Source organism: Excalfactoria chinensis, chromosome 13, assembly GCF_039878825.1.
Source record: "Excalfactoria chinensis isolate bCotChi1 chromosome 13, bCotChi1.hap2, whole genome shotgun sequence".
Classification (NCBI taxonomy): Eukaryota; Metazoa; Chordata; class Aves; order Galliformes; family Phasianidae; genus Excalfactoria; species Excalfactoria chinensis.
This window is the reverse complement of record NC_092837.1, coordinates 14,131,773-14,156,783: the sequence shown is the minus strand read 5'-3', so window position 1 is coordinate 14,156,783 and position 25,011 is coordinate 14,131,773. Positions and strand designations below refer to the sequence as shown.

General features: G+C 51.3%; 1 protein-coding gene across 2 annotated transcripts in view; it reads right to left on the bottom strand.

Annotated features, from left to right (window-relative positions):
* FGF18 (fibroblast growth factor 18) overlaps nucleotides 1-18,643 on the bottom strand; it is a 63,262-nt gene extending 44,619 nt beyond the window's left edge. Inside the window, exons 1-3 of one of the 2 annotated variants that reach the window (XM_072348329.1) lie at nucleotides 18,411-18,643; nucleotides 17,989-18,025; nucleotides 2,662-2,799 (exon numbers count right to left, since the gene is read on the bottom strand). In XM_072348329.1, coding sequence (XP_072204430.1) covers nucleotides 2,662-2,799; nucleotides 17,989-18,025; nucleotides 18,411-18,442 — 207 coding nt within the window. In that variant the 5' untranslated portion in view covers nucleotides 18,443-18,643. The remainder of the gene's footprint in view (nucleotides 1-2,661; nucleotides 2,800-17,988; nucleotides 18,026-18,410) is intronic. The other variant, XM_072348330.1, reaches the window with a different exon arrangement.
* Between the last annotated feature and the right edge of the window lie 6,368 nt (nucleotides 18,644-25,011).

Genomic DNA, 25,011 nt, shown 5'->3' with positions numbered 1-25,011 from the left:
ATCCCTGCCCTACAGAGCATACTCCCTCAAGCAGCTAACTTTACTGAGATAAGAAAGCCCATTTATATATACCATAAGTGGGGCTCTCTTTCATAAAGCTCAAAAAAATTAGTAACATATGCCTCCTTCAGTAACTGATCGCCAGCACTCACTCAAGGTCACCTAAAACCAAGTCTATTCACCCCAAAATATACGTCTGTAACAATCACGACCACACCAAAACGAATACAGAAATGTCTTCATGTCCGAGCTGCACTGTATAACTTAAGGGCTTCAGGTTCTGTTCACCAAAGCAAACATAATCTTTTTTTAAACCATGTACTACTGCATGTAAGCTATACACAAAATGACCACCTTTTCCTTTGCTTTTTAATCTGATCATCCACACAATCTGCCTTGTAAGCACAGATCCTGCAAGAAGCACATAAGCCAGCTCCCTGGAAACTGCTGCTGCCTTTCTGCTTGCTTCAACGAAGCATAGAGGAGGCCCTTGGCCAAGCATCTGCACATGCAGGGGGCACTTAGCAGCCTTACAGGAAAGCCAGCTTGCAATACCAGACCCAAACAGCTGCAGTACCTTTCCTGCCTGCAAGAGCAACACCTACGGATCCAAAGCTCAGCATAAAAGGTCGCTGAAATCAATGGCCAATTGCATCTTCTAGCTCCAAACCAGGGAAGTACCTTAGAGGACATTCCTAGGACAGAAAAAGGATTTCATACATTATCTCCTCCAAAATTTAGTTGCTATTTGGTGCTGGATCACGGTCTATTCTGCAAACCTATTCAAACTGGTATGGACCACCGTCTGTGAAGGACAACTGCAGCATCTCAGAACAGCAGATATATTGAACACCATCCAATTCTCTGCCAATTGCCCATAGTCTGCAAAACCTAACAGAGAGCATCACATCCGGCTTCTTTTTCATTCTTCCTTTATTTTCCTTTCCCAACGACCCACCAGCTCTGAGAATCGCTCTGCTATTTGTTAAATCCCAGACACAGGGCCGGCGAAAAGATGATTTTGCTGACGCTGCCTAAGATTTCAGCACAAAGTAATCCAAGAAACGGTCAAGAACCAGAAGAGCTCCTGACAGCAGCGCCGTGATGTTAGTCCTACACAAGCTCATGCCACAATCCTGCAAACGCCGCCGCGCTGTTTTGAACTGCGAGCAATCAAAGCCCCGCCGAGGTCAATGCAATCCTTCCCGTGCCAAGCCATGTTTACGGGATTTGGCTTGCCATCCAACCAACCTCTGCACATGCCTCATTTTCTATTTTTAGCTTTCCGGTAACAGGGAATGTTAATATGTTATTGTTCGTGTCATAAAGCGTTACAGCGTCAGATGTCCAAGGCCCACAGCACGGCCAAATGAGGTGGGAGCTGGACTTGAGAATTTCCTGATTTCTTGCTTTCCGTAGTACTCGGTCTCTGAGCCTCATCAGAGAGCAAACCGTACGTCATTCCCCAAACGGAACGAGAAATACCAAATCCCTCTCAGCGAGGGCCGTACTGATTTCAAAAGATAAACAAATCAAGCGACTCAAAGTCCTTTCAGAACCCAATCTGATAAGCAGGAAATACTCATTACCTTTCAGCCATCAAATCAACCTAATATTAATGATTGTCTCCGTGACCTTCTAAAGACTTGAAAGTTAACTTAATAAGGTCAACAAGAGGATATCCAAGACAGATCTCTCTCAAGTCTGCAAAGGCAAGTAACAAACCGCTTCACTTCCATGACTTTGGCAAAATTCCTCTATGCCAATTACGACAAGATTTGCTAGCTCACCACCACAGCCATTCTTTGACATACAGGGAAACATAATGCGCTCCTTATTTGCTGCCTTTTCTCCTTCTTAACTGCAAAGTCAACCCACAGCTGGGATAGTGTTACAATCACGTTGCACAGCGCAGCTTGAAGCAAGACACAAGTGGACGTGCACTGCTCTGACGCACTCACTTCCTTGTGCTCATGAGCATGTTTGGAAATCAATCTAACGCAAAGCTCTCCATGTTCAGATGCACAGCAGGGACCCCAGACGAAGGGAAAAGGCACTTCAGAGTGAATCCCTGCACACCCAATGGTGTGGCCATGGCACGGCACTGCTGGAACTGCACAGATGTTGTGTAAGCCTTGCATAATAGCAGCACTTCAGAGCTGTGCTGCTGTGCTGTCTTGCAAGGTGACTTCTTCCTACTTCTCACAGAAAAAGGTTTTCTCCCTTTGACATATATCTCCCCAAGGAGTCTTGTCACTGTCTGTCTCAGCAGATGCCCCTTTGGATGATGTCTCGGCACCATGCAGGACAAGCAGCACAAAGGGCAACGTGCGGTGCCATGGAACTGCTCCTTCCAGCCACCAGACACTCCAACTCCATAAAAGACTCCACCAATGGTGCTTACAAAGTATTCCCTTAAGATCCTTTGAGCTTTTGGTTTTCTGGGCTCTTTTTTGATTGGTTGGCTTGGGGTTGGGTTGCTTTTTTAGCGTGAAGGCATGAGAGTCCCATTTAAAACTCCACAAGAGCCCCATCACTCCATCACCCATTTGCAAATCAAGTTAGAAACCACTTTTTGCCTCCATTTCTTTAGAAAGCTGTTTCAGAAAGACACTTTCCTAACACTCTACGACTTCATTCTCCAGCATCTTGTGTACTTACGTCCAGCTTACGTCTATTTATCCTTGTACCAACAGCGTCCTTCAGCTTCAACAACACCTTTCCCCCTCGCGCTTCTCCTTGGGATGCATTCAGGCTGCTCCCTCTCTCCGCTCTCCTCCCAGCCTTCATCTCGCCATGCTGGGGAAGGAAGAAAGCCAAGTACGCCCATGTTCCTCACCCACCGCCCCGTCCCCGCCCGCCGCGCCCTCTCGCCCCGCCGGGCCCGCAGCTCCGCTCCGCTCCCGCAGCCGCCGCGCCCCCTGGTGGCCGCCCGGCCCGGCCCCGCAGCGGGCATCGGGGTCCGGAGAGCGAGCATCCCGAGTAGGGCAGCGCGGGTACGGCGCTCAGGGATGGAGCCGAGGGGGAGGGAGGCCGAGGCGGCTCTTCCCGTTCTATTTCAGCGGTGCGGAACGAGCGGAGAACGCTGTGGAAGAGCACAGCGCAATGCTGTGGTCCATATTGGATACCAAGCTGCGCCGCAAGCTGAGCCCCGCTGAGCCCAGAGCCACGTGGGGGCAGGCCCTGTGTACAGCTGTCCTTCGTGTCCCCGAAGTGCTCGGGCACAGCTCCTGGGGATGGCCGACACTGCCCTCCCACTGCAAAGCACCATCAGATGGCAGACAGCAACACGGCCGAGCACGGCTCACTAGCAGGAGGAAGGCACGAGGGAGTGCCAAGAACCAGGAACCTGAGAGAGAGCCTGAGGAAACACATGTTTTATGGCCTATCGCTGAGTGCTTGGCCGTTCGCTAGAGAAAGACGATGACGCCTTCGAGAAAACCAAGTTTCTCCTTTTGATGATGGACTGAAGCTCAGCCAGCGCTGTGAAAGCACGCCGTTTGTTAGGAGGTGACATTTTCAACTCGTTCCACCCAGGGAAACGGTTCAGGCTGGGGAAGAGCAAGGTTTCAGCCTTGATTAATGATGTAAAGAAACACAGGCACACTGCATGAAAGCAAGGAAAGAAGCTGGAAGGCTTGCAGGACCAGGCATCCCTGCACCTGGCCCTTGCTGGCAGAGCTGCACAGCAGCACCTCACCAGCACCAACAGCACCATCCTCTGCACGCCACCCCCACCTGCCCATTCTCACCAACCCAAAACCAAATTGCTGGCTGCAGCTGAGAGACTTTATAATTATAACAGTCTGTAAGAGCGAGCCCACCCCTCCAGCATTCCCCTTTCTCCAGCCCAGCCTGCACTGTGCCATGCTCGAGCTCTTCTCGCTGCACCACCAGGACCACAGCAGCCTCCCTTCCATAGCACCAGGTCCTGCTTGCCTCCACTAGCCAAAGCAAACCATCCTCATGCACCTCAGCCACACAGGTATCTGCAGGGCACCACCTCTTGCCACAGTACTTGTATTTCCTTCTCTAGAAATACAACTCAGACCCTAACTCTTTTTCTGACTTCCCCCCCCCCCCCCCCCAGTTGTGATTTTTTTTCCTTCTCCTTCGAATTGAGAGCTGGTGTTATTTTACCACAGCCATCAATCAGGCAACAAGCAAGCAGGGCTTTTCTTTCTTCCTTTCTTTCTTTGTCTTTCTTTCTAATGCTTGTTATATCTCTCCTACATACTTCCTCCCTGCACAGAAATATCCCTTCAAAGCTTGATATTATTGAGCAGCTTTCAACCATGCCCAGCAGAGCCATGTATTCTCTGCATTTGTTTGGCCTTTGTTTCTAGGAATGAAATACCAGTGTCTTAACAGTGTGACTTCATTTCACTCCTTCATTCCAATACTTGTTCTATTTCTATCCCACTGGGTCAAACTCACCTATTGTGAGACCTCACCGATTTCAATTACATCAGGGATTAATTTGTTCCATGGCGTTGAAGCTGTTAATACAATCCTTGCTGGCTCTAGATTAGAAAAGGCACGATCGAGACCTCCCTCACAGGCAGTGTGCTTAACAGCGGTCTTGATCTTCATTTTGTTCCTCTTTTTCTTCTTTTTTCTCCCCCCCCCCCCCCCACACCTCCTTTGTGCCCCTTTGCCCCTCTTTTCACAACCATCTCCTTCCTTTCTAAATTGTCCTTATCAGAACTGGGTGGTCCTTCTGACTTCCACTGTTAGTGGCACAAGGTTGCCTGCCAGCAGCCACTGCCCAGCATGTGCAAGGGAGCAGAGGGTCAGCAGCTACAGGTCTGGCCTGAAGCCACCCAACACCTCACAGGCTCACAGCAGCCAGGCTGCTTTATGGAAGATGGGAACGAGAAGATCTCAGCGAGGGACATCAGCAGCAGATCTTCCTGCATCACCCTCCCCTGGGCATCTCATCTCCCCAAGGTGGCACAGGGTTTCAAAGAGAAACTGCAGGTCCCTCTGCACCTGGATCTGGATCTGCAGGGGCTCTGAGCTTCGAAAAGTTTAGATCCTGAAATACACATTTGTTTGGCAGCTCCATTCTGGAGATGATATGATCACTGCAACCCAAACCAAGGTTCCAGCTGAAGCCTTCCCCAGCATCGTGCCTTCACTGCATGTAGGTTACCCAGGATGCTTCCTATGGTGCTGATTAAACCCAGCCTGTGCCACGTAACCCTCAGAGAGAGAGGTCCAGAGAAGGCTGGATCAGCTCTGGAGGATGTGTTACAGTACAACAGGCTCCACAACAGTCCTGATCTGCACAAATCACTACTCACACAGGCCTGATCTTTCCAAAATGCTCCCCTATAGGGGTGAAGTCTTAGCTCTCCCCTGGCTCCTCCCTAGATGGTTTTGCTGGAGAACTCCTAAGCTCTTTACCACAGTTACCTCTGACACCTGCAAGTTCAATGAGGGCAAAAGAAAACACAGAGCAGTGCCTCACCTTCCCACCACCCTTTCCACAGTGTGCACTCTCTGCTTGGGAGAAAATCTTGGGATTTGTTAGTACATCACACGAACTGCACTCCTGGTTCAGATCACCTGCATCAGCTTTCAGAGGACCGGGGACATCCCTGCAAGTGGGTCCTGTGGGCAAGGTACAGCACGGAAGCACCATCACTTCAGCAAGTGGAAGCTTCCAGCTGATGGGTGGCAATGTACTTCAGGTGCAGCAGGGGCCATGCATGAGCCTCGGGTCTGTGCTATCACCACCACCCCTTGCTGCTAGCATCAGGCTAGATGTAGCTTCATGCCTGTGTCCCCTCTGCCACAAACAAAGCAGCCCTCCTAACGGCACAGGTATTGCCTTGAAGGCAATGGTAACAAGGCTATACCAAACAGCCCCAATGTACCTCTGACATCCCAGATCCCCAGCAGTTACACTGGGGAAGCTTGCCGTGCTACAGCTGCCTTTGTTAACCAAAAAACGTTTCTTTTCATTATGGAGAAAACACTCCTGCTGAAACAAACTGCCCTGACATGCAGGAATTAAAACTATTCAGCAATCCAAACTGCTGCAGGTAGCTGTCTATTAGCATTTCTGAGCAGCTGAAATGTGCATTCAAAAAACAAAACCTGGGAGAAGAACAGGTGAAGTCTCTGCAGTCCAAAACAAAATCAAAGAGCAAACCTGATCTCCAGCAAGGCAGCAGTACAGAAATCCCTGTGTCTGAAGACACGTTACCTGCACAATGAGCCATGAAGGAAGCAAGTTTTGAAGCAAACTCAGAAGCAGCAAACAACTGCAACCAAACTACTGGAAGTGCCTTTGCACAAAGCAGAGCGAGCTCTGCAAAGCGGAGACACAACAAGCACAGGGCTGCCCCACACCAGGGTGCTGCCAGCCTCGTGCCCAACCAGAGGGACTTCTGCACCCCATTTGTATGAGCTGTGGGGAGCCCAGCCTGGCAGGAGGCTGCAACACAACCAGGGCAGTCCTCCCTGCAGGGTGCTCGAGGACAAAAGCTACACACACACACCACTAAAAATACTTACAAGTGCTCTGTTTGTCTCCTTAAATGTAGCCCAGTTACTGAGAAAAAAAAACATGACAACAAAAACATTCCACATTTGAAACACCCAGGAGCTTTTCTCTCCCTTCCTCCCTCCATCAGCATGGACTTCCTGCGATGCTCCAGCCATGAACCTGTTTGGCCACAGCAACAAGGAAGAGAAGAAGCCTCAATCCCACCACCCTAAAATGGGTCAGATCGGCCTGGAAAGAGGCAGTCGTTCACCCCTAGGAGTTACATAAAGCCCATGGGGTCCAAACTGATGTCTGTGTCTCTCCTGCTCAATGCCAGGCCAGCTGGGACCTCCACAAAAACAGGAGCAAAAGCACGAGACATGGAAAATCCGAGAGATGCTCAGTGCAACACTGCTGTCAGAAGGAGACAGACGATCACTGGAGACCGATCTCCCCATAAAAGAAATAAACATTTGCAGTGGCAGCACCGCAGCAGTGACCTGGTGTTTACCCAGGTAGCTCCTTTCATCTCGGTCCCTTGACATCGTCCAAGGAACACACAGGTCCCTGCTCCCACTGCAGAAAAGCAACTCCCTCTAGGGTAAAGCGTGGCAACTGCCGAGCAGCGCACGCAAGTTTAGGACAGCATTTCCAGAACGCCTTTTTCCACTGAGTTTATAAAGGCAATACAGAGATGGGAGCTGCTGTCCAAGGAGACGGTTGTTAGCCACAGCCTCATGTGAAACGTGGCTTCTCCAAATGCACACAGCTCCCATTTCTCTGCTGATTCAGCAGTGATACCTGGAAACCCTATCAAATTATCCTGTGCCACTTTCCTTCTATCGAGTTTCCTCTGCAAACCGTTTACTAAGCTCCAGCCAGTCCCACTCTTGCTTATTCTGGCAAGATAACACAGTGATCCTATATGGGAAAGGTGCCACCTGGAAAGGGACATACTCAGGTGTCCCTGCTCCATCACTCCCTGATTCAGCAGCACCCACATAGCACTGGGATGCAAGGAGAGGGCTGTGACCAGGAACAGGAGGTTGAAGTTGTATAACAATACCTGTAGGCCAATCGGGATTTTCTGGAATTGCAGGAGCCATCTCACTTGGCAGCTCATTAGTACATGTGCTGCTGATAGCTCGCTTCTGCCTTCTGCCCCCAGCTTTGATTTTTTCCATGCCTGCTTTAAGGACTGGCTGTTAGAGATACCAAACCCTTCCCTCTGTACATGTAAAGTTTCATTTTCCTGTCATTTGGGACCCACAGATGCGCCCAGCTGAGCTGCTTCTTCACTGCTGCTGCCTCTGGCACCACCTGAGTGGAGATGTTTGCAAGCTCAAGGCAAGGATCAAATCTGTTCTATGGAAACTACCAAAAGAATGCTGAAGGCTGGTAAATATGCAGTAGCCTCAATGCTCAACGCTTCCTGAACACCAATTTGTCATTGTTACTGAAGGGGAGAAGTCCTGTCCCTCTGGGCTGATCTCCTTCGGTGACAGCACCCAACAGGACACTCAGCTCAGGGCAGCCTCCCATCTCCTCATCCCAACCAGCACAGCTCAACCCTGAGGGCCCCAGAGCCTGAAGAGGGCAAAGTTCTGTGCTGACAGCATTGAAGGAAGGGCAGTCAGGGTGAGAAGGAGAGCAGGGCTGAGATTTACCTAAAAACAAATCCTGATGTATGAAGTCACAGCCATGGAGATGAGCATCCAGCTCAACTCACGCACTTTGCCAACAAGTTTCCTTTTTCTTTCCCCACATTACAGTGACCAACCACCTGCATTGTTAAGGTCTGTCCTGCGTGGTCCTCTGCTTGGCTACACGAGGAACTTCTTTATCTACAAAACTCTTGCAAGTTATTTCTGGAACAGGGCCTCTCAGAGATGATTCTGATCAGCAATTCACTCATTTGAAACATAAGATGCAAATTTTCCATCATCTTTGCATGGGAGATATTTTCCTTTGATCTTTCTTTAAGGCTTTGCAAGGCAAGCAAAGCAATTTCATGAACTGCGCCCTCTGAGCCCCAGAAACATCTCAGTGGGAACCCGGCTGATGCTGGAGGTGGGCAGGAGCAGTGTCCATTTGGAAACGTGCTACTCCTTTGAAAGAAATCTCTTCAACTCCTCTTAACTTGGAAAGACCCAGTTTTACTTAATGAGTTTAATTGATTTGTTGCTAACAACTGCCTTCTCTATTTAAGATCATTTCTCCAGGGATGCCCCACCTGGAAGCACGAAGCAGAACCTGCCAACACTGTCCCAGAGGTGAAAGAAATGGCTTTAGGGCTCCAGCTTAGCACTGCCTGTCACACCAGCTCGGCAGCCACTAACAGAAGCACTGAGCACACACTTGGTGCTCCCAGTTCCCCTATAACACCCTGCTGCCACCACACCTCCTTTCTGCTGGAGCCTGGGAAGATGTCATCACTGCCTGCTCCCTCTTGCAAGCAGCGGGGCTGGCAGGTTGGCTTCAACAAATCACCCCCGATGCAGACCCAAGCCTGCTATCTCGGGACAACAGGCTATGCACCCGTTTCTGCTGACTTATCAACCCTGCTCTGCCTGCAAAACCCATCAGCCATAAAGAGAGCCATAAAAATCACCCAGCCTGGGCTGCTCAGCCTCAGCACTCCTCCAGCATAGCCAGCACCGCGCGCCCGCTAACAGCCCGAAGTTTGCTCTCCCCAAAAGTTATTTCCAAGCTCTATTATCTCTCCTGCTTATACCACACTCCCTCTATTACCGAGAGATCTCCAAGTAATTTATAAGCCCACAAGCTCCCACGCTAACAGGGCAGTAAATCACATTCACGCACCGCGTCGCCTACTGTTGGAGGGCAGCAGCGTGGGAGCAGCGGGCAGCACGGCGCGGGAACATCACTAAAACCCTAAATCCCATGTCCAGAAGGGCTGTAAACCACGTTTTAGGGAATCTGAGAGGCTGCAAATAGAAACCCCACTGAAAAATAAAAATAATAATAATAATCAATAGGCTTTTTCTTCCTATTTTTCATTCTCATAGACAGAGCAGCCCCTCGGAGCAACTTCATCTGCTGAGGCTGGTCCTTGGATGGGACGAAGCATTCATGACAGCCATGTGCTCCTCTAAGTCCGGCTCCTCCTGAGGCACATTGGGATGTCTCATTCAGAGCCAGGCAGTGCAGTTCTGAACGAGCCGGGCATTTGTTTTGTAAGGATACTGGGAGGATTCCAGTCTGCGTCTCACCTCGCTGTGTTTTCCCCATCCGACTCAAAATACGAGCACACAAAAGAGGGTTTTCTTTTTAAAAAGCTCAACCAAAGGAGGAGGATGTTTTTGGCTATTTTCCTCAAGGAAAGAGGTTGCCCATCTAATAATCCCTAAATGGGCAGTGGGTTGTTGAGTTTTCATCCGCGCCTCCGAGCCTCATTCCCTCTGCCAGGTTGCTGGTTTTCTTTTCCACAGAGTTGCAAAACCCCTGAATAACAAGGTTTGTGCATGGAAGTGCTGACACAAACCTTAACTACAGCATCCTGAACATGATACCAGAATAAGGACGCTCCCTGTGTGGCCCAGCCTATGGATAAATAAAGCATTTCAGCAGCCAGCGCCGACAGATCATAAACCTCCACGAGCATAAATACCAACAACAACCCAAAAAGATTAGAGGGCTTAGGGGCGAGCCAGGCTGGGATGATTTAGAGTTGGGGTGGAAGGGTCATTATTTCTGAAGAGGTGGGGGTAAGTGGGCCAAAGAAATCAATAAGCCATTGCGCTGCCTGGAAGGAAGGGCTGTGCTCTTTGCGATGTCCCTCGGGCAGGCTCGTGCTGCTCTCTGGGTGCGACTTACTCTAACGAACAGACATGGGCAATGCCAAGCTCCATCCCCATCTGCAAAGCTTCAGAGCTGACCAGTTACATCAGAGGTGGAGGCAGCCTCACGACAGTGGAGGTGGCCCCATGAAGAGTTAGCCACAGGACTTCTGCTTGCTACAGCAAGGGCAAACGCAGTGCTTTGCAGCCATGTTCCCAGACCCATGGCTGCTAATCAGATTTCAAAGGCCACAAGCTATTCCCATCTTGCCTTTTCCCTCTCCACATTCAGCCAGTCTTGGATCTTTTTCCCCTCCCGTTTTCTTTGTAGTGAACTGAGCAATGGTGAACTTTGGATTAAGAGCCTTGGCAGAAGGGAACGAAGCCCATGTACCAATGTAACACATATATAAGGTACCAATTAAATACCTACTCATACCCTACAGACCAACGTACCTGTGAGCCACCTTGGGGACAAGGCACAGCAGGATGCTCTGGGATCCCATAGACGTTAGTGATGCCAGAACTCATGTGCAGTAATCCCATCTTGCAGGCACACACACAGGTGCAAACGCTACAGATCTTCATTCCCAGAGACCCAGAGAATGGAGCCAGTTCCTGGTGCGGGGGGGAGAAGTACAGGAACCTGCTCCGATACCTCCCAGTGAGCCAGCCGCCTCCTCCACTGCCTTTGCAATGATATTTAAAAGAAAATTCTCTCTCTATCACTTAATAAAATAGCTGGAAACCTGACCAGGTCATGTCAGGCTTACCGGAGTTAATGGGTTTCAATTTTACTTGAGACCTTGAGAGTTCTCAAAATCAGTAATTTCATCTTCCCTCCAGAAATGAATTCCTCAATGGTTACACTGCAAAAATATTCCCAGAATGGACAATTCTGCTGTTAATGTACTAAACCCCACATGAAAAAAAAAAAGTCTATATCAGATAATTATTGAGCCTTATCAAAAGCACGGCATAAACCATGTGTTGAATTTAATCCAAACCAAACTGTCAATCTGCCTTCGGGATCAGATATAACAAACATGTGAGCCTAGGGCCAGAAATGAAAGCACAGTTTGTTTTCTAATACAAGATTTGTACTGATCTGTATTAGCCACACTCCTGCAAGGAAATCTTGACACTGCAAATGCCAGACAAATAGGATTTCTTATCTTTCTGCTTTGTTGAGCTGGGGAAAAGTTTTGTTTGTTTCTAATTAATCTTTCATTGCAGGTTTCCTGTTTGCAGGGAACAATTCTCAACAGTTTCTGAAAATAAATCCTTTCTGAAACTTCTTAAATAGAAGGGAAGGAAAATCCAAAAGAGGCATTGCCATCATTGGGCATCTCCCAAAGTGTGGGCATCCCCCTGCAAGGGAGCTGCGGGATGGGGCAGAGCCCCACAGGGACTGGCACACAGGCAATGCAGAGATGCCAGCAGCTCCCATGGTGCTGGGGATGCCCATGGGATGCAGTGGATTTGCTTAGCAAGAGGAAGGACCCGCTTCTAGAACTGGGCTTACCACACTGCTTTGTACATGCCATCATGGTGTGAAGAAATGCCCAGAAAGAAATGAGAAGTGCAGAAGTAAACTCCGCGTTCTTGTTTGCTAAACATTCAAGCAGCAATTCAACTCCCATTATCTACTATTTCTATACAAACAGAACAGGAAGAACTCCCCAGCCTCCCTGGCAGACCATTTCCATCTATTGCTTCCCCTGCACGTCCCAGGGACACAGCAGCAAAGGCATTGCTGCAGACACAGCCCAAAGCTCCCACCCAGCCGCAGCCCTGCAGTGTCAATGCACAGATGCTCACACCCCATCCCACTCCGCCCGTTATACAGCATAAAAATCCAACACTGAGTTTTCCATGGAATTGTAGGCAAAGTTTCCAAAAGAACTGACCATCTCCTGGGATAAAAGCATCATGTGTACGCAGCACAGCACACTATTCCTATAAAAGGCCCCACAGCCAGGCCTGCCAGTTCTCCTATTGATTGCTGGGGGCTGCTCACTGCTCTGATCTCAGCTGGTCGGAAGTCTCAGCAATCGCTGTGAGGTCACGACCACGGGGTCAGAAACCAGCACTGCATACATCATAATTTATTTCCCAGGCAATCGATACCCAACTCTGCTGTGCAACACTGCACTGCAGCGTCACATCCAGGGGCTGATGCAGCACTGGAACCCCAAGGCCTGGCAGCCTCGGGAGTCAAACCCAGCTTTGATTGTACTGTTGTAAATGACAACTGTAAGCCAGTGCACACCTACTAGCTGTTGGTTGGTACTGTCATGCAACAGAGCAAAATTCAGCCTGAAACCAGCTTGGAGAAAGAAGTGTTAGTGTCTGTGGAGCACCATGCCTGCTCCTGAGACAGCTCAGCAGGACGAGCCTGACGAGCAGCTTGATTATCACATTGGGCAAAGGTGGCCCAGCTCAGAAATACATCAGCCTCATCTGAGTGGAACCCACACACCTGCAGCACTCAGTCCACAGTGTGGGTGCTGGGCAAGGTGGGACAGACCAGCAACCATTCCTCCCTCATAAGCAAGGACCTCATCTCCCTTCAAATGGATTAACAGCAACAGAGGAGCAGCACAAAGCCCTTCTGCCAACACTATTGCTCTCCCCGTTTTCTACTCTGTGCTCCCTGCATGTGGGGGAATGCACCCCACGCAGCACACATGCACACCTTGGTATTCAGCAAGCTCCTACGGTTTGGGGTTAATTCTGTTTTGCTGCAGAAGGGTGGCTCAGAGTATTCCAAGAGATACAGCAGCTTTTCAACAAGCTGTCCCTGCAAGTGGTGCCAAAGACAGCATTTTAGCAGGGAAGACAGGGGGGAATGAGAATGTGCAGGAGGAGAAACAGGAGCTGGGAGGAAGAAGCGGTGCTGGAAGCACCTTGCAAGCTGCTATCAACTAATTGCTCAGGCATTTGTGCAGATGCAACCCGCAGCTCCCTGGGAGCTACACCAAATTCAGATTCAGATCTCAATGCGCTGTTACAGAACATTACCAGGAGGCTGACAGGGTACATCGCATCCCCTTTGCTCCCCTTCAGTGCCATCCCTGGCTGCTTGCTGGACCCAGCCCCTCCAAACCACACATTCAGCCAAAGCCAACAGACAAAGTGTAACACTTTCACCTGCTGCAGTTTGCCCCTCTGTTTCCAAGCACCCCAGGGGATCTTTGGGCAAAACACTCTCCCATCATCTCAGCCCAGCACAAGGGCTCCACGGCAGTGAAATCAGAGCAACACCAAGCACAGAGGAGCTATCCCCAGAGGATGCTGCTATCACACCTGAAGGAAACAGGCCAACACCTTAAGGCAGAGCAATGCATTCCCTATGTCACCACGTGACCCCTCATCCAGTGGCTGCAGCAGAAGGAAGCAGGTTACCCTCATGGAAAAGCAACCATGTGCTGCAAGCAGGGTGCTGCCGAGCAGCCCGGTGCTGCACCTGGGGAGGATGCGTTTCTGCTGCCCGCCTGAGCTTGAAACCCAGCGGCTGGTTGAGCACAACAGGAGGGAGCTGCCCAGGGGCGGCTGCTGCGAGCTGGCCCCGTGTTGTGGGAGGCCAAGGGGAGGGGGCACAGCCCGGCAGCCCCCGGCAGGGATCGGCACGTCCGCTCCCACCCACCGCAGACACCGGCGCGGCGAGGAGCTCTCACAAAAGAAAGTACGCAGACCATGACAGGCTAAGCCTCCTCCTTCCTCTCTCTGTTCTCCTTTCTTCTCTCTTCATGCTATGGCGAGGCTGCTGAATGCCAATAAGAAAATACTTTGGCAGACTCAGACGGTCTTTTCTATGTTTTTTTTCTCACTTCCCCTCCAGCTACTTCGCTGGATGCTAATCCTCCATCGGCATTTCAGACACCAGCGAACAGGAGACACGCCAGGTAGGCAGGGCTGCACCATTCCTGCTTGTGCCTGCTGCTACGGCCCAGAGGGACCTAGACACAGAAGCTCAGGGATGGGACAAAAAACAGTCAAGAAGAAAAAGATACAGGTACCGGGCTGAAGCCCCGTGCTCCCCATAGCAGAGCAGGGAGATGCAGGGCACAGGGACGGCTCTGCACTGCCCTGCCCCTGGAGGCACAGAACCACACAGATGCCCACAGAGGTTGCATGCCTGGTGGTCCTCGGTGCTGGTGTCCGCCCTCCCATACTCCTTTATTCCTTTTTAAAGTCTCCCAGTTCCCTGAACTTCTTTTTCACCTGCTCTTATCACAACTGATATCAAAAGCGCCCGTATCTGGAAGGAGTCAAAGCAAAAGCAGATAGCGCTGACAGGAGGAGGGGAGAGCATGCAGCAGGGGCTTTCCCAGCTCCTGAGGAAAGGAAGAGACCCACAGCAATGCCCCGAAGATCCAGGGATGCAGGTTGTGGATCCAGAGGAGTGACTTTCAGCCCCAAGGGAGCCTTTCTCTCCGGGTCTACTTGCTCAGTTGGATCACAGCTGCAGAAACAGCCAGTGCCCACACTGGCACTATGGCTTATAGCAACATAAACTATTCCGGGTGCTGCCCACATGCAGATATTGCTGCTGGACTCACACCAGCTCTGATGAAACCAGGAGGGCCTGGGCAGTGCCACCCTTTACCCCTATCACTCTTCTCTGCCCAAGCTGCTGTATGAGCACATAACAAGGAGATTTTAAGCAGGCATCCCTCCAAATCCCAGCATCATTCAACTCCATCCAGCCTTGTCCACGCCAGCTGCAATACAGAAGGCGAAACTCAAAGTAAATACGGCCATCACGGCGTGTCCTGCTATCTCAGATGGGAGCTCTGATCCCACACCTACTACATCCTGCCCACCTCTGCCGTGACCAAGCCCATCCTTCCTCCCTGAAGCACCCCACGTATCTCTGAGCTCTGAAACTGCAATATAAGCTCCAACACATGGGTTTGCAGGTGAAGACATCCGAGCAGCAGCTCTGCTTTGCTGCCCATTGCCACAACAGAAAAGTCCTGATATACCAAAGTTCACAAACATCTTTTTGCCTCTCTGGACAGGAATCTGTAAGACTGAGGCCTCTGCCTCTCTAAAGGTGATGCAGCATGGCAGGATGGTGGGTGCTGTAGATGGCAGTGATGGCCCCAATCCCAGCAGGGCAAAGATGGCAGCCCTGAGCCTCACCTCGCCTGGGCCACCCATCACAGGACACAGGGCCTGGCCTGCTGGGCATGTGGAAACAGCATTTCTCTGTGTCCCAATTTACACAGCCCCAAATAGTGACAGCCCAGAGCTGCACGGGAGCTTCAGAGAAACGGTTACTATTGAAGTGGTGCAGCCATCTCCCTCTTACACAACAGCAGATGTGAAAATAGCACAGCGCTGCCGCATGCGCTGCTCTGACCTCCTGTTTGCTTCTGGATCAGATTCCCAAGCTGGATCCTAATCCACAAGAGGCATCAGAGTGAGGGGCTAGGCCCTGCAAGGCCACCTCCATGAGCCAGGCAGACATGCACCATGCTGAAGGGCAAGGTGAGGGGCAGGAGAGCTAAACTGAAGAGTGCTGAGGGGCGGTGATAGCAGGAGAGGCCACAGTGCAGCTGAGTGGCTCTAAAGGGAGACCTGAATAAACAGCTTAACCTCCCCAGTGTCCCCAAAGAGACTCCCCTCCCTACTGCCTGGGACTGCTTTCGAGGCACAGAAACACTGGGCAGCAGAAGAGCTGCTGGGAAGCTGACAAGATGGGAACGTGGCTGCAGGGATGGAGCAGGAGCTGCAAAGGGATGCTTACAGCTGTGCCAGGAGCTCAACTCTGCACCATGCATCCCTCATGGGATGTGGCACCCAACAATGGCACCCTGCAGAAGCCCGGCTCCTCCATGAGCCCAAACCCACTGCCAAACCCTGCACCAGGGGATGCTGCATTGTGAAGGAGCGTCTGCCCTGTACTGCTCCTCCTGCAGCAGAAGCTTATCACAGGACCCCAGGGCACACTGCAGGTGCATCACCTTCACACACAGAGCCCCAGGTCCCTGCACAGGAAGGCGTGCTCCCAATGCCACCAATGGGACAGCGACAGCAGCAGGAGGCGAAAATCGACCTTAGGATATAATCCATCCACCCTGAGAATATAATCCGCCCCTAAACCTCCCCAACACCGCGCAGAGCCTTTTTAAGCAAAACCAAACAACTTCCTTTAGCCTAAATAAATATTAAACTGAAGCGATGCATTAATTTAGTCCGGTTCACCAAAGGCTAACTCCTACCCAAACTGATCATTATGAAAGAAATCCTATAATCCCTCGCTCCCATTCAGGCTCAAAACATGTAATCCCGTGAATAAATCCAGAAAGAAAGTGTAACAGAATGGGCAATAAAAACTTACGGCGCTCACATCTTTTCATCTGCCATTAACACCGCAGACCCCCTTGTGGCCCTGCTGGATGGCTGAGCCCCGACACAGCGCATCCCGAGACTGAGAGAGCTGTAATAGCACCACAGCACGGGCTTGTTCTTTCCCTTTTCTTTCTTTTTTTTTCTTTCTTTTTTTTTATATTATTTTATTGCTTTGGAAGCCCGCGAGCTCCAACTGTATAAATGCCAATAACTTCCCAAGTTTTAAGGCTGCTGAAGTAAGAGATCAGATTTTAGCAAGTGCTTTCCAGGCAGCAGGCCAAAACTTTTTCTGATTCACTAAAAGCACCGAAGGGAGGGGGGGGAAAGGGAGGGGGCCGGGGTTGATTAACTTCAGTTACCACACAATCACAGAAAAATGTCTCCCGCTGCAGCGGGTGCCATCGCAGCCGGGATTCCTCAGGTCCAGGAATAAAACAACAACAACAACAAAACGCACCGGAGAGCGGCGGCTGTGATTTACAGCTGCGGTCTGAGCGACGCAGGGGCTGTGCTGGTGGTTCGCCCGGGGGAGTCGTGATTTTCAGAAGGGATGAGGGGAAGAATAAGTAGATGCATTCGGAGGAGGGGAGCAGAGGATGGGGCTGTTGGGTTGGGCCCGGCCGTAGGGACACAGCCCCTCGTGAGGCAGTGACAGCACCACCCCTGGCTGCAGAGCACCAGCAGGTGCAGCAGAGCCAACACGGGGTTGGGTGGCACTGAGCAGGCAACAGGGCTGTGGCACCTGCTGTGCCCGTCTGCACTGGGGTCCCGCACAGACACGTACGTCATTGGGGGTCCCACAGACATAGCAATGGGGATCCCCTGGATGTGGCACCGGGGGTCTCACGGACATGGCAGTGGAAGCCCCAACCCACAGTGCCCCGCCAGCATCTGCCTTCTGCCCAGGCAGGATCAAAGGCAGCAGCAGGCTTGGACGCCTTCCTCCAGAATAAAGGGGAGGGAGCACGCAGCCTCCTCCTGGCTTGGGCACGCCGTGTTTTGCAAAGTATCGTTTTTTGGGAGTTAAGTCCCCTACGAAATAAAGGAAAAAAAAACAAAAACCAACCCAAAACAAAACCGAACCAGGAGCAGGAGAACGTCTGCAGCTCCAAAGCAAGTGCATCCCTCCGCACCCAGCACAGCGCTGCCTCCCGGACCCCGCGGGCACCGCGCGGCGCTGCGGGCGGAGCACCCGTACCGGGATCCGCGCAACCGGAGGGCGAAGCGCAGCGCGGAGGTGCGGGGCGCGTCGGGGTCAGAACCGCCTTTGTTACTTTATCTCTTTTAAAACAACCAAAAGCGAAAGAGGACAAGAAAAGGACAACGTACCTGTACCTGAAAGCACAGCAGCAGGAAATGTAAACATCTGGAGAGGAGAGAGAGAGAGAGAAAAAAAAAAAAGGCAACAAAAGATCAGACGATGCGGTGCAATGCTTACGGCCGCGGTTTGGTTTGGGGTTTTTTATGCTATTATTTTTTTTCCGCTTTGTTTTTCTTTGCGATTATTTAAGCGGCGCAGATCGGCGCTGCGCTCACGAAGGGACTCCGGCTCCCCGCTCCCACCTGGCTGCAGGCAAAAACGCAACCGGAGCCTCCGAGATGAAAGTTTCCCAAATAAAACCAAGAAAAACAAGAATAAAAAAATAATAATAATAATAATTAAAAGGAAAGGGGAAAAAAAATAAAGTAAAAAATAAAAAGCAGAAGGAAAAAAAATATATATATATATGTATATATGCCATAATCCTTACAGGCAAGTGCAGGCGGAGAGCAGTGAATACATCGCTGGGCGAGGAGGGTTGCTCAGTGCTGCCCGTAGCGCCGTGCAGTCCCCCGGCGCCGAGCTGACATGGGCGCGCTCCGACCGCCGCGCTCCGTTCCGCGCCGCTCCGCGCCGCTCCGCGCCCCGGGAAGTTGTGGTCCCGCCCGCCGTGCCTGCGCCGAGTGACTCGCTTAGGCATCAGCTCTCCTCTCCCCCTGTCTCTCCTCCTCCTCCTCCTCTCCCTCTCTCTCTCCGCCTTTGGGGGGGATGAAGGTGCTTATTGTCAGTAACTTCCGATCATCAGCCCGTGCCCCCCCGCCGTCCCCCCCGGCCGGCACTGCGCTCCGCGGCCGCGCAGCGGGAGGGGGCAGAGCGGAGAAATGGAAAAAAAAAAAAGAAAAAGAAAAAAAAAGAAGAAAAAAAAAAGGGAAAAAAAAAAAAAAAGGATTAAAAAAAAAAAAAAAAGAGAGAGAGAGAGAGAAAGACCCGGCGATAACCACAACGGCCCGGGGGCCAGCGGGGCCGCGCCCCCCGCCCGGCAGTGCGGGCAGCACGGGGGGAGGAGGTGCGGGGGGACGGCAGGTCGCGGCGTTTCTTACCTCGGGCGGGCGGAGCGCGGCGCGTCCCGAAGAGCCCCGGGCGGGCGGGCGGCAGCGTCGCCCCCGCGGCTCTCGGCGCGGCTCCCCCCAGCCCTGGGCTGCGGCCCCCGCCGCGCTCGCATCGCCCCCGCGCTCCCGGCCGGGTCCCGCCGCCGGCTTAGCCCCGCGCAGCGCTCGCCCCGCGGCCGCGCTGCATCCCGCTCCGCTCCGCACGGTTCGCCTGCCCTCCAGCGGCCGCTCCGTCGCACCGCAGCCGGCAGCACCACGCGACGGGGCACGGCCCTCCTCGCCTTTCTGCGCTCATATTCTATATGGAAATACAGCCCGGGTTGCTTTTCTTTTCTTTTTCTTTTTTTTTCTCCGGAATAAATGAAAAACATCACACGTTGGGAGCGCGCGGTGAGTGCCTGCCTGCCTCCGAGAGCTCGTTTCGAGCAGACAAAGAGCCGGGAACTGCAAACCTTCAGCATATTCCAACTCTCAGAAGAGAGCCTAACGTCAGTTAACACCTTATTAAGTGAGAACACAACCATAGCTCATAACCGCCAGCTTTCCAGATACTCGAGTAACAGTGCACGTCAGCACACATACCCATGGGGACAGCCCGCTGCCTGCAGCATCTTCAGAGATGCCCTTCAGAGCGCATCACCTGCGGGCAGCACCACACAGAGCTGTTGTCCAACCTGTAGCTCAGAGGAAACGTGTATAAGTTTGAAAGCAGTGAATGAGCTTTTTTAGCATCATCCCAAGTTAGCCAGGAAAATACTCCCTGTTTGCTCTTTGACAATAGCTGGGCCTCAACACACTGCCTTGCACCCCCCTCAAGTACTTCTTCCCCACTGAAGGCACAAGCATGGCCCTGTTAACTCAATGGGAAATGCAGAGCCCGGTACAGGGAACTGCTCATGGGATGCCACCCTAGAGCTGCTGGGGAGGCCCTGAGCCCCATGGGTTGGGCAGCGTAGCACAGCTGGGCTCTGCAGCACAGGCTGAGCGCCCCTCAAAAGCATTGAGCTCTGTCTGCACCACCCTGCAGCACCACAGTGCTGTCACTGAGCTGAGTGTTTGTAAAAGTGAAATTCACTCCTTCCTCCTGGACCACAAAAACCCCAAATCACTCACATGCGGCACAACGCAGCTCCCCTTCCTGCCCTGCCTCTCTAAGGGTGAGCAGCCATATATGGGCAGATGGGATTTAACACAGCTCATGACCCAGTGGGAAGGGATGCAGAGAGGGACCCCACCTTTGCTGCTAGCAGCTCCCCGCAGGGCTTCACAACACCTGGAACTTGTCACCAGGTGGGTAAAGTGGTGATGCTGGATCCTCACACCTCTGGGTACCAAAGCCAAAGTGCCAGGGGGGGCACAGAGAGAAGTGACCCCCACCCCATGGACCCCTCATGCACTGAGAGCTGCCAGGAGCACAGGGCTGGAGGTGGCAGGGAGCACACAGCAGGGTTTGGGTTTTAATGCCGAAGTTTACTTTTAATGCTGGTGTTTACTTCGAGAAGATCCATGTTTTGTGCCTTAGGAGTGTGACAAATCCTCCTTCAGTCTTATGATCCCAATGGAGAATAACACAGCGCATCCCTGCAAAGCACAGAGAACAGAAAAGGTGGAAAAACAAAACACCACTTGGTACAGGGCAAGGAATGTGAGCATCACAGTGTGTGTATACACACAGACAGAAAGGGCATCACCCTGCCCCTACCTGCTTCCTTCATAGAAGGCCTGTTGTGGATCCAGTGAGCACCTCCGCTCACTCTGGTGGTTCCAAGGTGCAGATGTGGGCTTCCCTTCCATGACCCAGTACATCCTGCAGCCAGGGCCTTCCTCCTACAGGGAAGAGGAAAGCACAGGGTCATGCTGCAGAGAGCAGCCAGGCTGCACAGCTCAGCCCCACGGTGACCCCGCACTGATTTCACCCCGTCTGACTCTCAGTCTCTTCCCTTTGGTCACGTCCATGAGTGATTCTCACTTTTGTGGGGGATTTACACAATTCAAGCCTTCCGTAAAAAGCAAAACAACAGTTAGAAGGGATATGATGCACATTCTGTCCATACCCTGCCCACATGCAAAACCCAACCTAACAGAGCCCATAGGGGACTTATAAACTTCTCCCAGTGAGACAAGCCAGGCAATGGGAGGGCACAGTGTGAGCGCTGCTGCTTGCCAGAGGAGCTCAGAACAATCCCAGCATGTGCCCAGGAGGACAGGAGCTGAGCCCAGCACCGTGATGCTCAGTCACAGCCTCACAGGAGGAAGGCAGGGTACAGTTTCAGCTGGGAGCGAAGACCCAGGGTCCCAAAGCACATGGCCACACACAGCACATGGATACAGACCTACAGGCCACACTGTTCTTCCCAAGAGAAATGCATCCACGAGGACCGAATCCTGCAGGCATGGGAGCAGTGCTTGTCACCGAACCCAACAAGGACACTCATCCTGGGAACTCAGCACTCACCTTCGGGACCATCGCTCTGCCTCTCCTCACAGCGTTGCTTTGATTTCAGATGGAACCACCCCTGAGCACTGCAGCCCCCCCAGAAGAGCACACGGCAGCTGCTGGAGCGCTTCTGGGGGGCAAAAATGGTCAGACCTCTGCAGACATCCCCACACAAACCATGGGAAATTCCAGCCTTTGCACTGCACTAAATCCTAGGGCTTGGCTCCTTGCATTTATATTCCTCCATGGTTTCATTTTTCCTTAAAAAAAAAATAATAATAATAAAAAAAAAATCACTAGCTGTTAAGCTTCAAAACTTAATATTTCCTTAACTCGGAGCTTTTCAGCTCAACAGCTCTTAAACATAAACCTCTTTAACAGAGGTCCCCTGAATTAAGCTGTCTCCAGCAAGTCCCCATCTCAAGCCCAGCCCTGGAGCCGGGTGAGGATCCGTCCCTGCTGAAGCTCAAGGCAGGGCTGCACATGAAGGTCACACAGCCATGTGTGGTGTGTGTCAACCCGGAGCAACGTGGACATGATTTGGAGCAACCTTGGAGGAGCTCATGGTGGGCTTCAGGACAGAGCAACCAATCAACCCCCTTGGTAGGAACACCTCACAGCCCTGTTACCTCTGCAGCTCTTCACCATTCATAATAACAGCAACAGGGCAAACTCCAGCACTTCAAACTCCTTTCCATGCTCCTTTGCTCTTCTGGTTTGGACTGGGAGAGCTCATAGGTGCAATGCAAGGGGAGAATGTTTCTGAAGAAAGAAATCTAGGTCCACAAAACTCATCCCAAACCAACCAACCAACCACAGCCTATGTACGCAATTAGGAGCATTAAGCTGTCTCTGCACAGACATTTATAACATCTTAATTAACATGTATTATATTTTTTCATTTACTCATTTCATCCAAATAAAGCATGGCTCAAATCCTCTTTTAAAAGAGCCACTCGTATAACATGCAACTGACAGCCAGACACCAAAGAGCTGATCCAATGGGACACATGGGATTGCTTCCAAAAGCATCGGTAGAGGATAAAGCAAATAGCAGCAGGTACAGCCCAGGATTGCCCCCACTGAGAAGGGATGAGGCCAACCCTCAGCCCAACCCATTCCCCTGCACCCAGCCACACAAGCTCTGCTCCCCCTTCCATCAGAACACAGTCAGGACTCCAAGCAACCCCTAATGAATACCAGATCACAAAACCTCCAGCCTCACTCAACGCAACGAGCTGTGTGTGCTGCTGCTTGCCAGGACCTACTGCCCATTAGACCGAGCCAGGGAATAAAGGCACTCCATTGAATGCTGAGCTCCAAACCACCAAATTCATTTGCAGCTTCGTCTATGACATTTCCCAAGTAGGATCCAATCTTCAGTCTTCCTTTGGGGCAACGCTAAGAGGAATCTTTATCTGCTTGTTCCACAGGGAACGAGGGAAGGGAAAGCTGGGAGAGGTTGGCTGCCAGTCAGTAACGGTCTGTTGGAAGGACAGGACATGGCCTGGGGCATTTGGTAGGATTACCAGAGGAGGGGAGGACACAGAGTGCTCTCCAGCATGAAGTTGCCCTGAGGGATCGTCTGGGTGGCGAGGAGCCCAGAACCACCACCCATCCCAGCCTTGTTTTCCATTACCTCAGCCCACACACGCTCCCTTCCAGGCTCCTACCAGCCATGTCGATGTTGGGCCTCCCCAAAGGCTGCAACTGGTGCTGAGTGCTGGTGAAGCCAAACCTCGTGCCAGTCCCATCTCTCCAGCTCCGAGACTCTCCGTGCTCCATTTTGGCTATTTAATTTTACAGGACCAAACAGAAACCCAAGAGAGAGTTAAGGAAAACTAATTATCTTTTCTTGAGCAACCCAAGGAAGAAGACAAACCAAGACCTGAAATTGAGAGATGCTGTTTTGCTGCAGGACAGCATCCTTCTTACCATCACTTCCTCTCAAGTCAGATGCCCAGGCTTGAAGATACCCAAACTGGAGAGAGAACAGATGTGGAGACCAGCTGCAGCCAGCAGCATTGGTTGGGGCACAGCCAGCTGGAGGCACTGGCACTGCTACACAGTGTACCAAGATCTGCTTTGCCAGGGTAAGGACAAGAAAACACATCATTCTTTTCTTGCTGCATCTCTGCATTCTCAAATAGGCCACCCTCCAAGCACCAGAGCCATGCAGGCTCGTAGTCCTCAACACTGAATTATTTCCATCAAAACATGAGTTTTACTGCAATTACGTTTAAGGGCAACACACTGTAGTCAAGAGCAATACTTCAGCAAGGCACCTTGTATTTGGTGCCTTCAAATGAGTTCGAACAGATTTCTGAATTCAACCTCGTGGGCTCATCAAAGTAACTGAAAGAGCTGGCAGCTGCCCATGAACACCATACCACCTATGGGCTGGAACTGCACGGCCCAGCAGCCCCACAGCACTCCTCAGCTGGCCAGTCCCAACAGGACCAAAGTGCTCCGAGACACAGCTGGCAGAAGCAGGCCAAGTCTGGTTTGGGGAGGGATGGGGCAGGCTGCCACGCAGCAACAGGCCAGATGGGGCACAGGCAGCACATAGGCACCAATTGCTGCTCACTGCTGGAGCTGCAAGACTATGAACTGGTTAAAAACAGAAACAAAATAAGCCAACTTATAAGCTCATTATAATTACCATTTTTATGCTATGATGTAGATAGATGCCTCATGGTAGTCTGGTGATTTGGCATTACGCTGTACTTTGGCTATAGCGTGGGTACACACCTCCCCATTAGAACCACCCATACAAGCTCCACCATCTCCCTGCCATCACGTCGTCAAACGTGGCTGTAGCCAATAACCTGCTTTAGGCAGTGACTTGTAGACTCTGGGCCTTCTCTTTAAGGTTCATACTCGGAATATTTTATTGCCTGGACAACCCGACACTGACATTGCTGCACCATCTCCACATTTCAGGCAACATGGAGGGCAGTTTTCCTAACCTGAGCCCATCGGCTCTATTTCACTAAGGTCATTTGCGCTCACTCATACATATGACACCACCTGTTGACATAACCCCACACAAAGAGGCATTTCAAACCCTCACGCTGCCATTTCACATGCTGCTCTTTAAGGGAAGCTTAAATGCAACCTCTGACTGCACTGTCACTTCCTTACCATGCTTTATTTTCTCCAAGGGGAAATGCTTGATTCTAGAGTTGCACTGGTTTCCATCACATCCATCATCTCCACTACAGAGTCCAACTTGCTTTAGCAGCAAACTTGTTACAAATAAATAAATAAGATTGTGACATTTCTGCAAATTAAAAAGCACATTGCACTTCCAGAACAACTCCAGAACAACTCTATGGGTGATGCCACGACCAGCAAAAGCACCAGCCAAAGTGGGCTTTTCCTTTTGGTTTCATCTGGTACAAAGGAAACCAAAGTTTCCTTTTAAACAACTGTGCACAACCTTCGTGCAGGTAAAAACAAACCCTCCAACCTCCTTATAAGCTGCTTCAGCGCCTTCCAGGTCTCAAGACTTGTGCTTAGAAAAAGAGGAAAGTCAGTTGCAT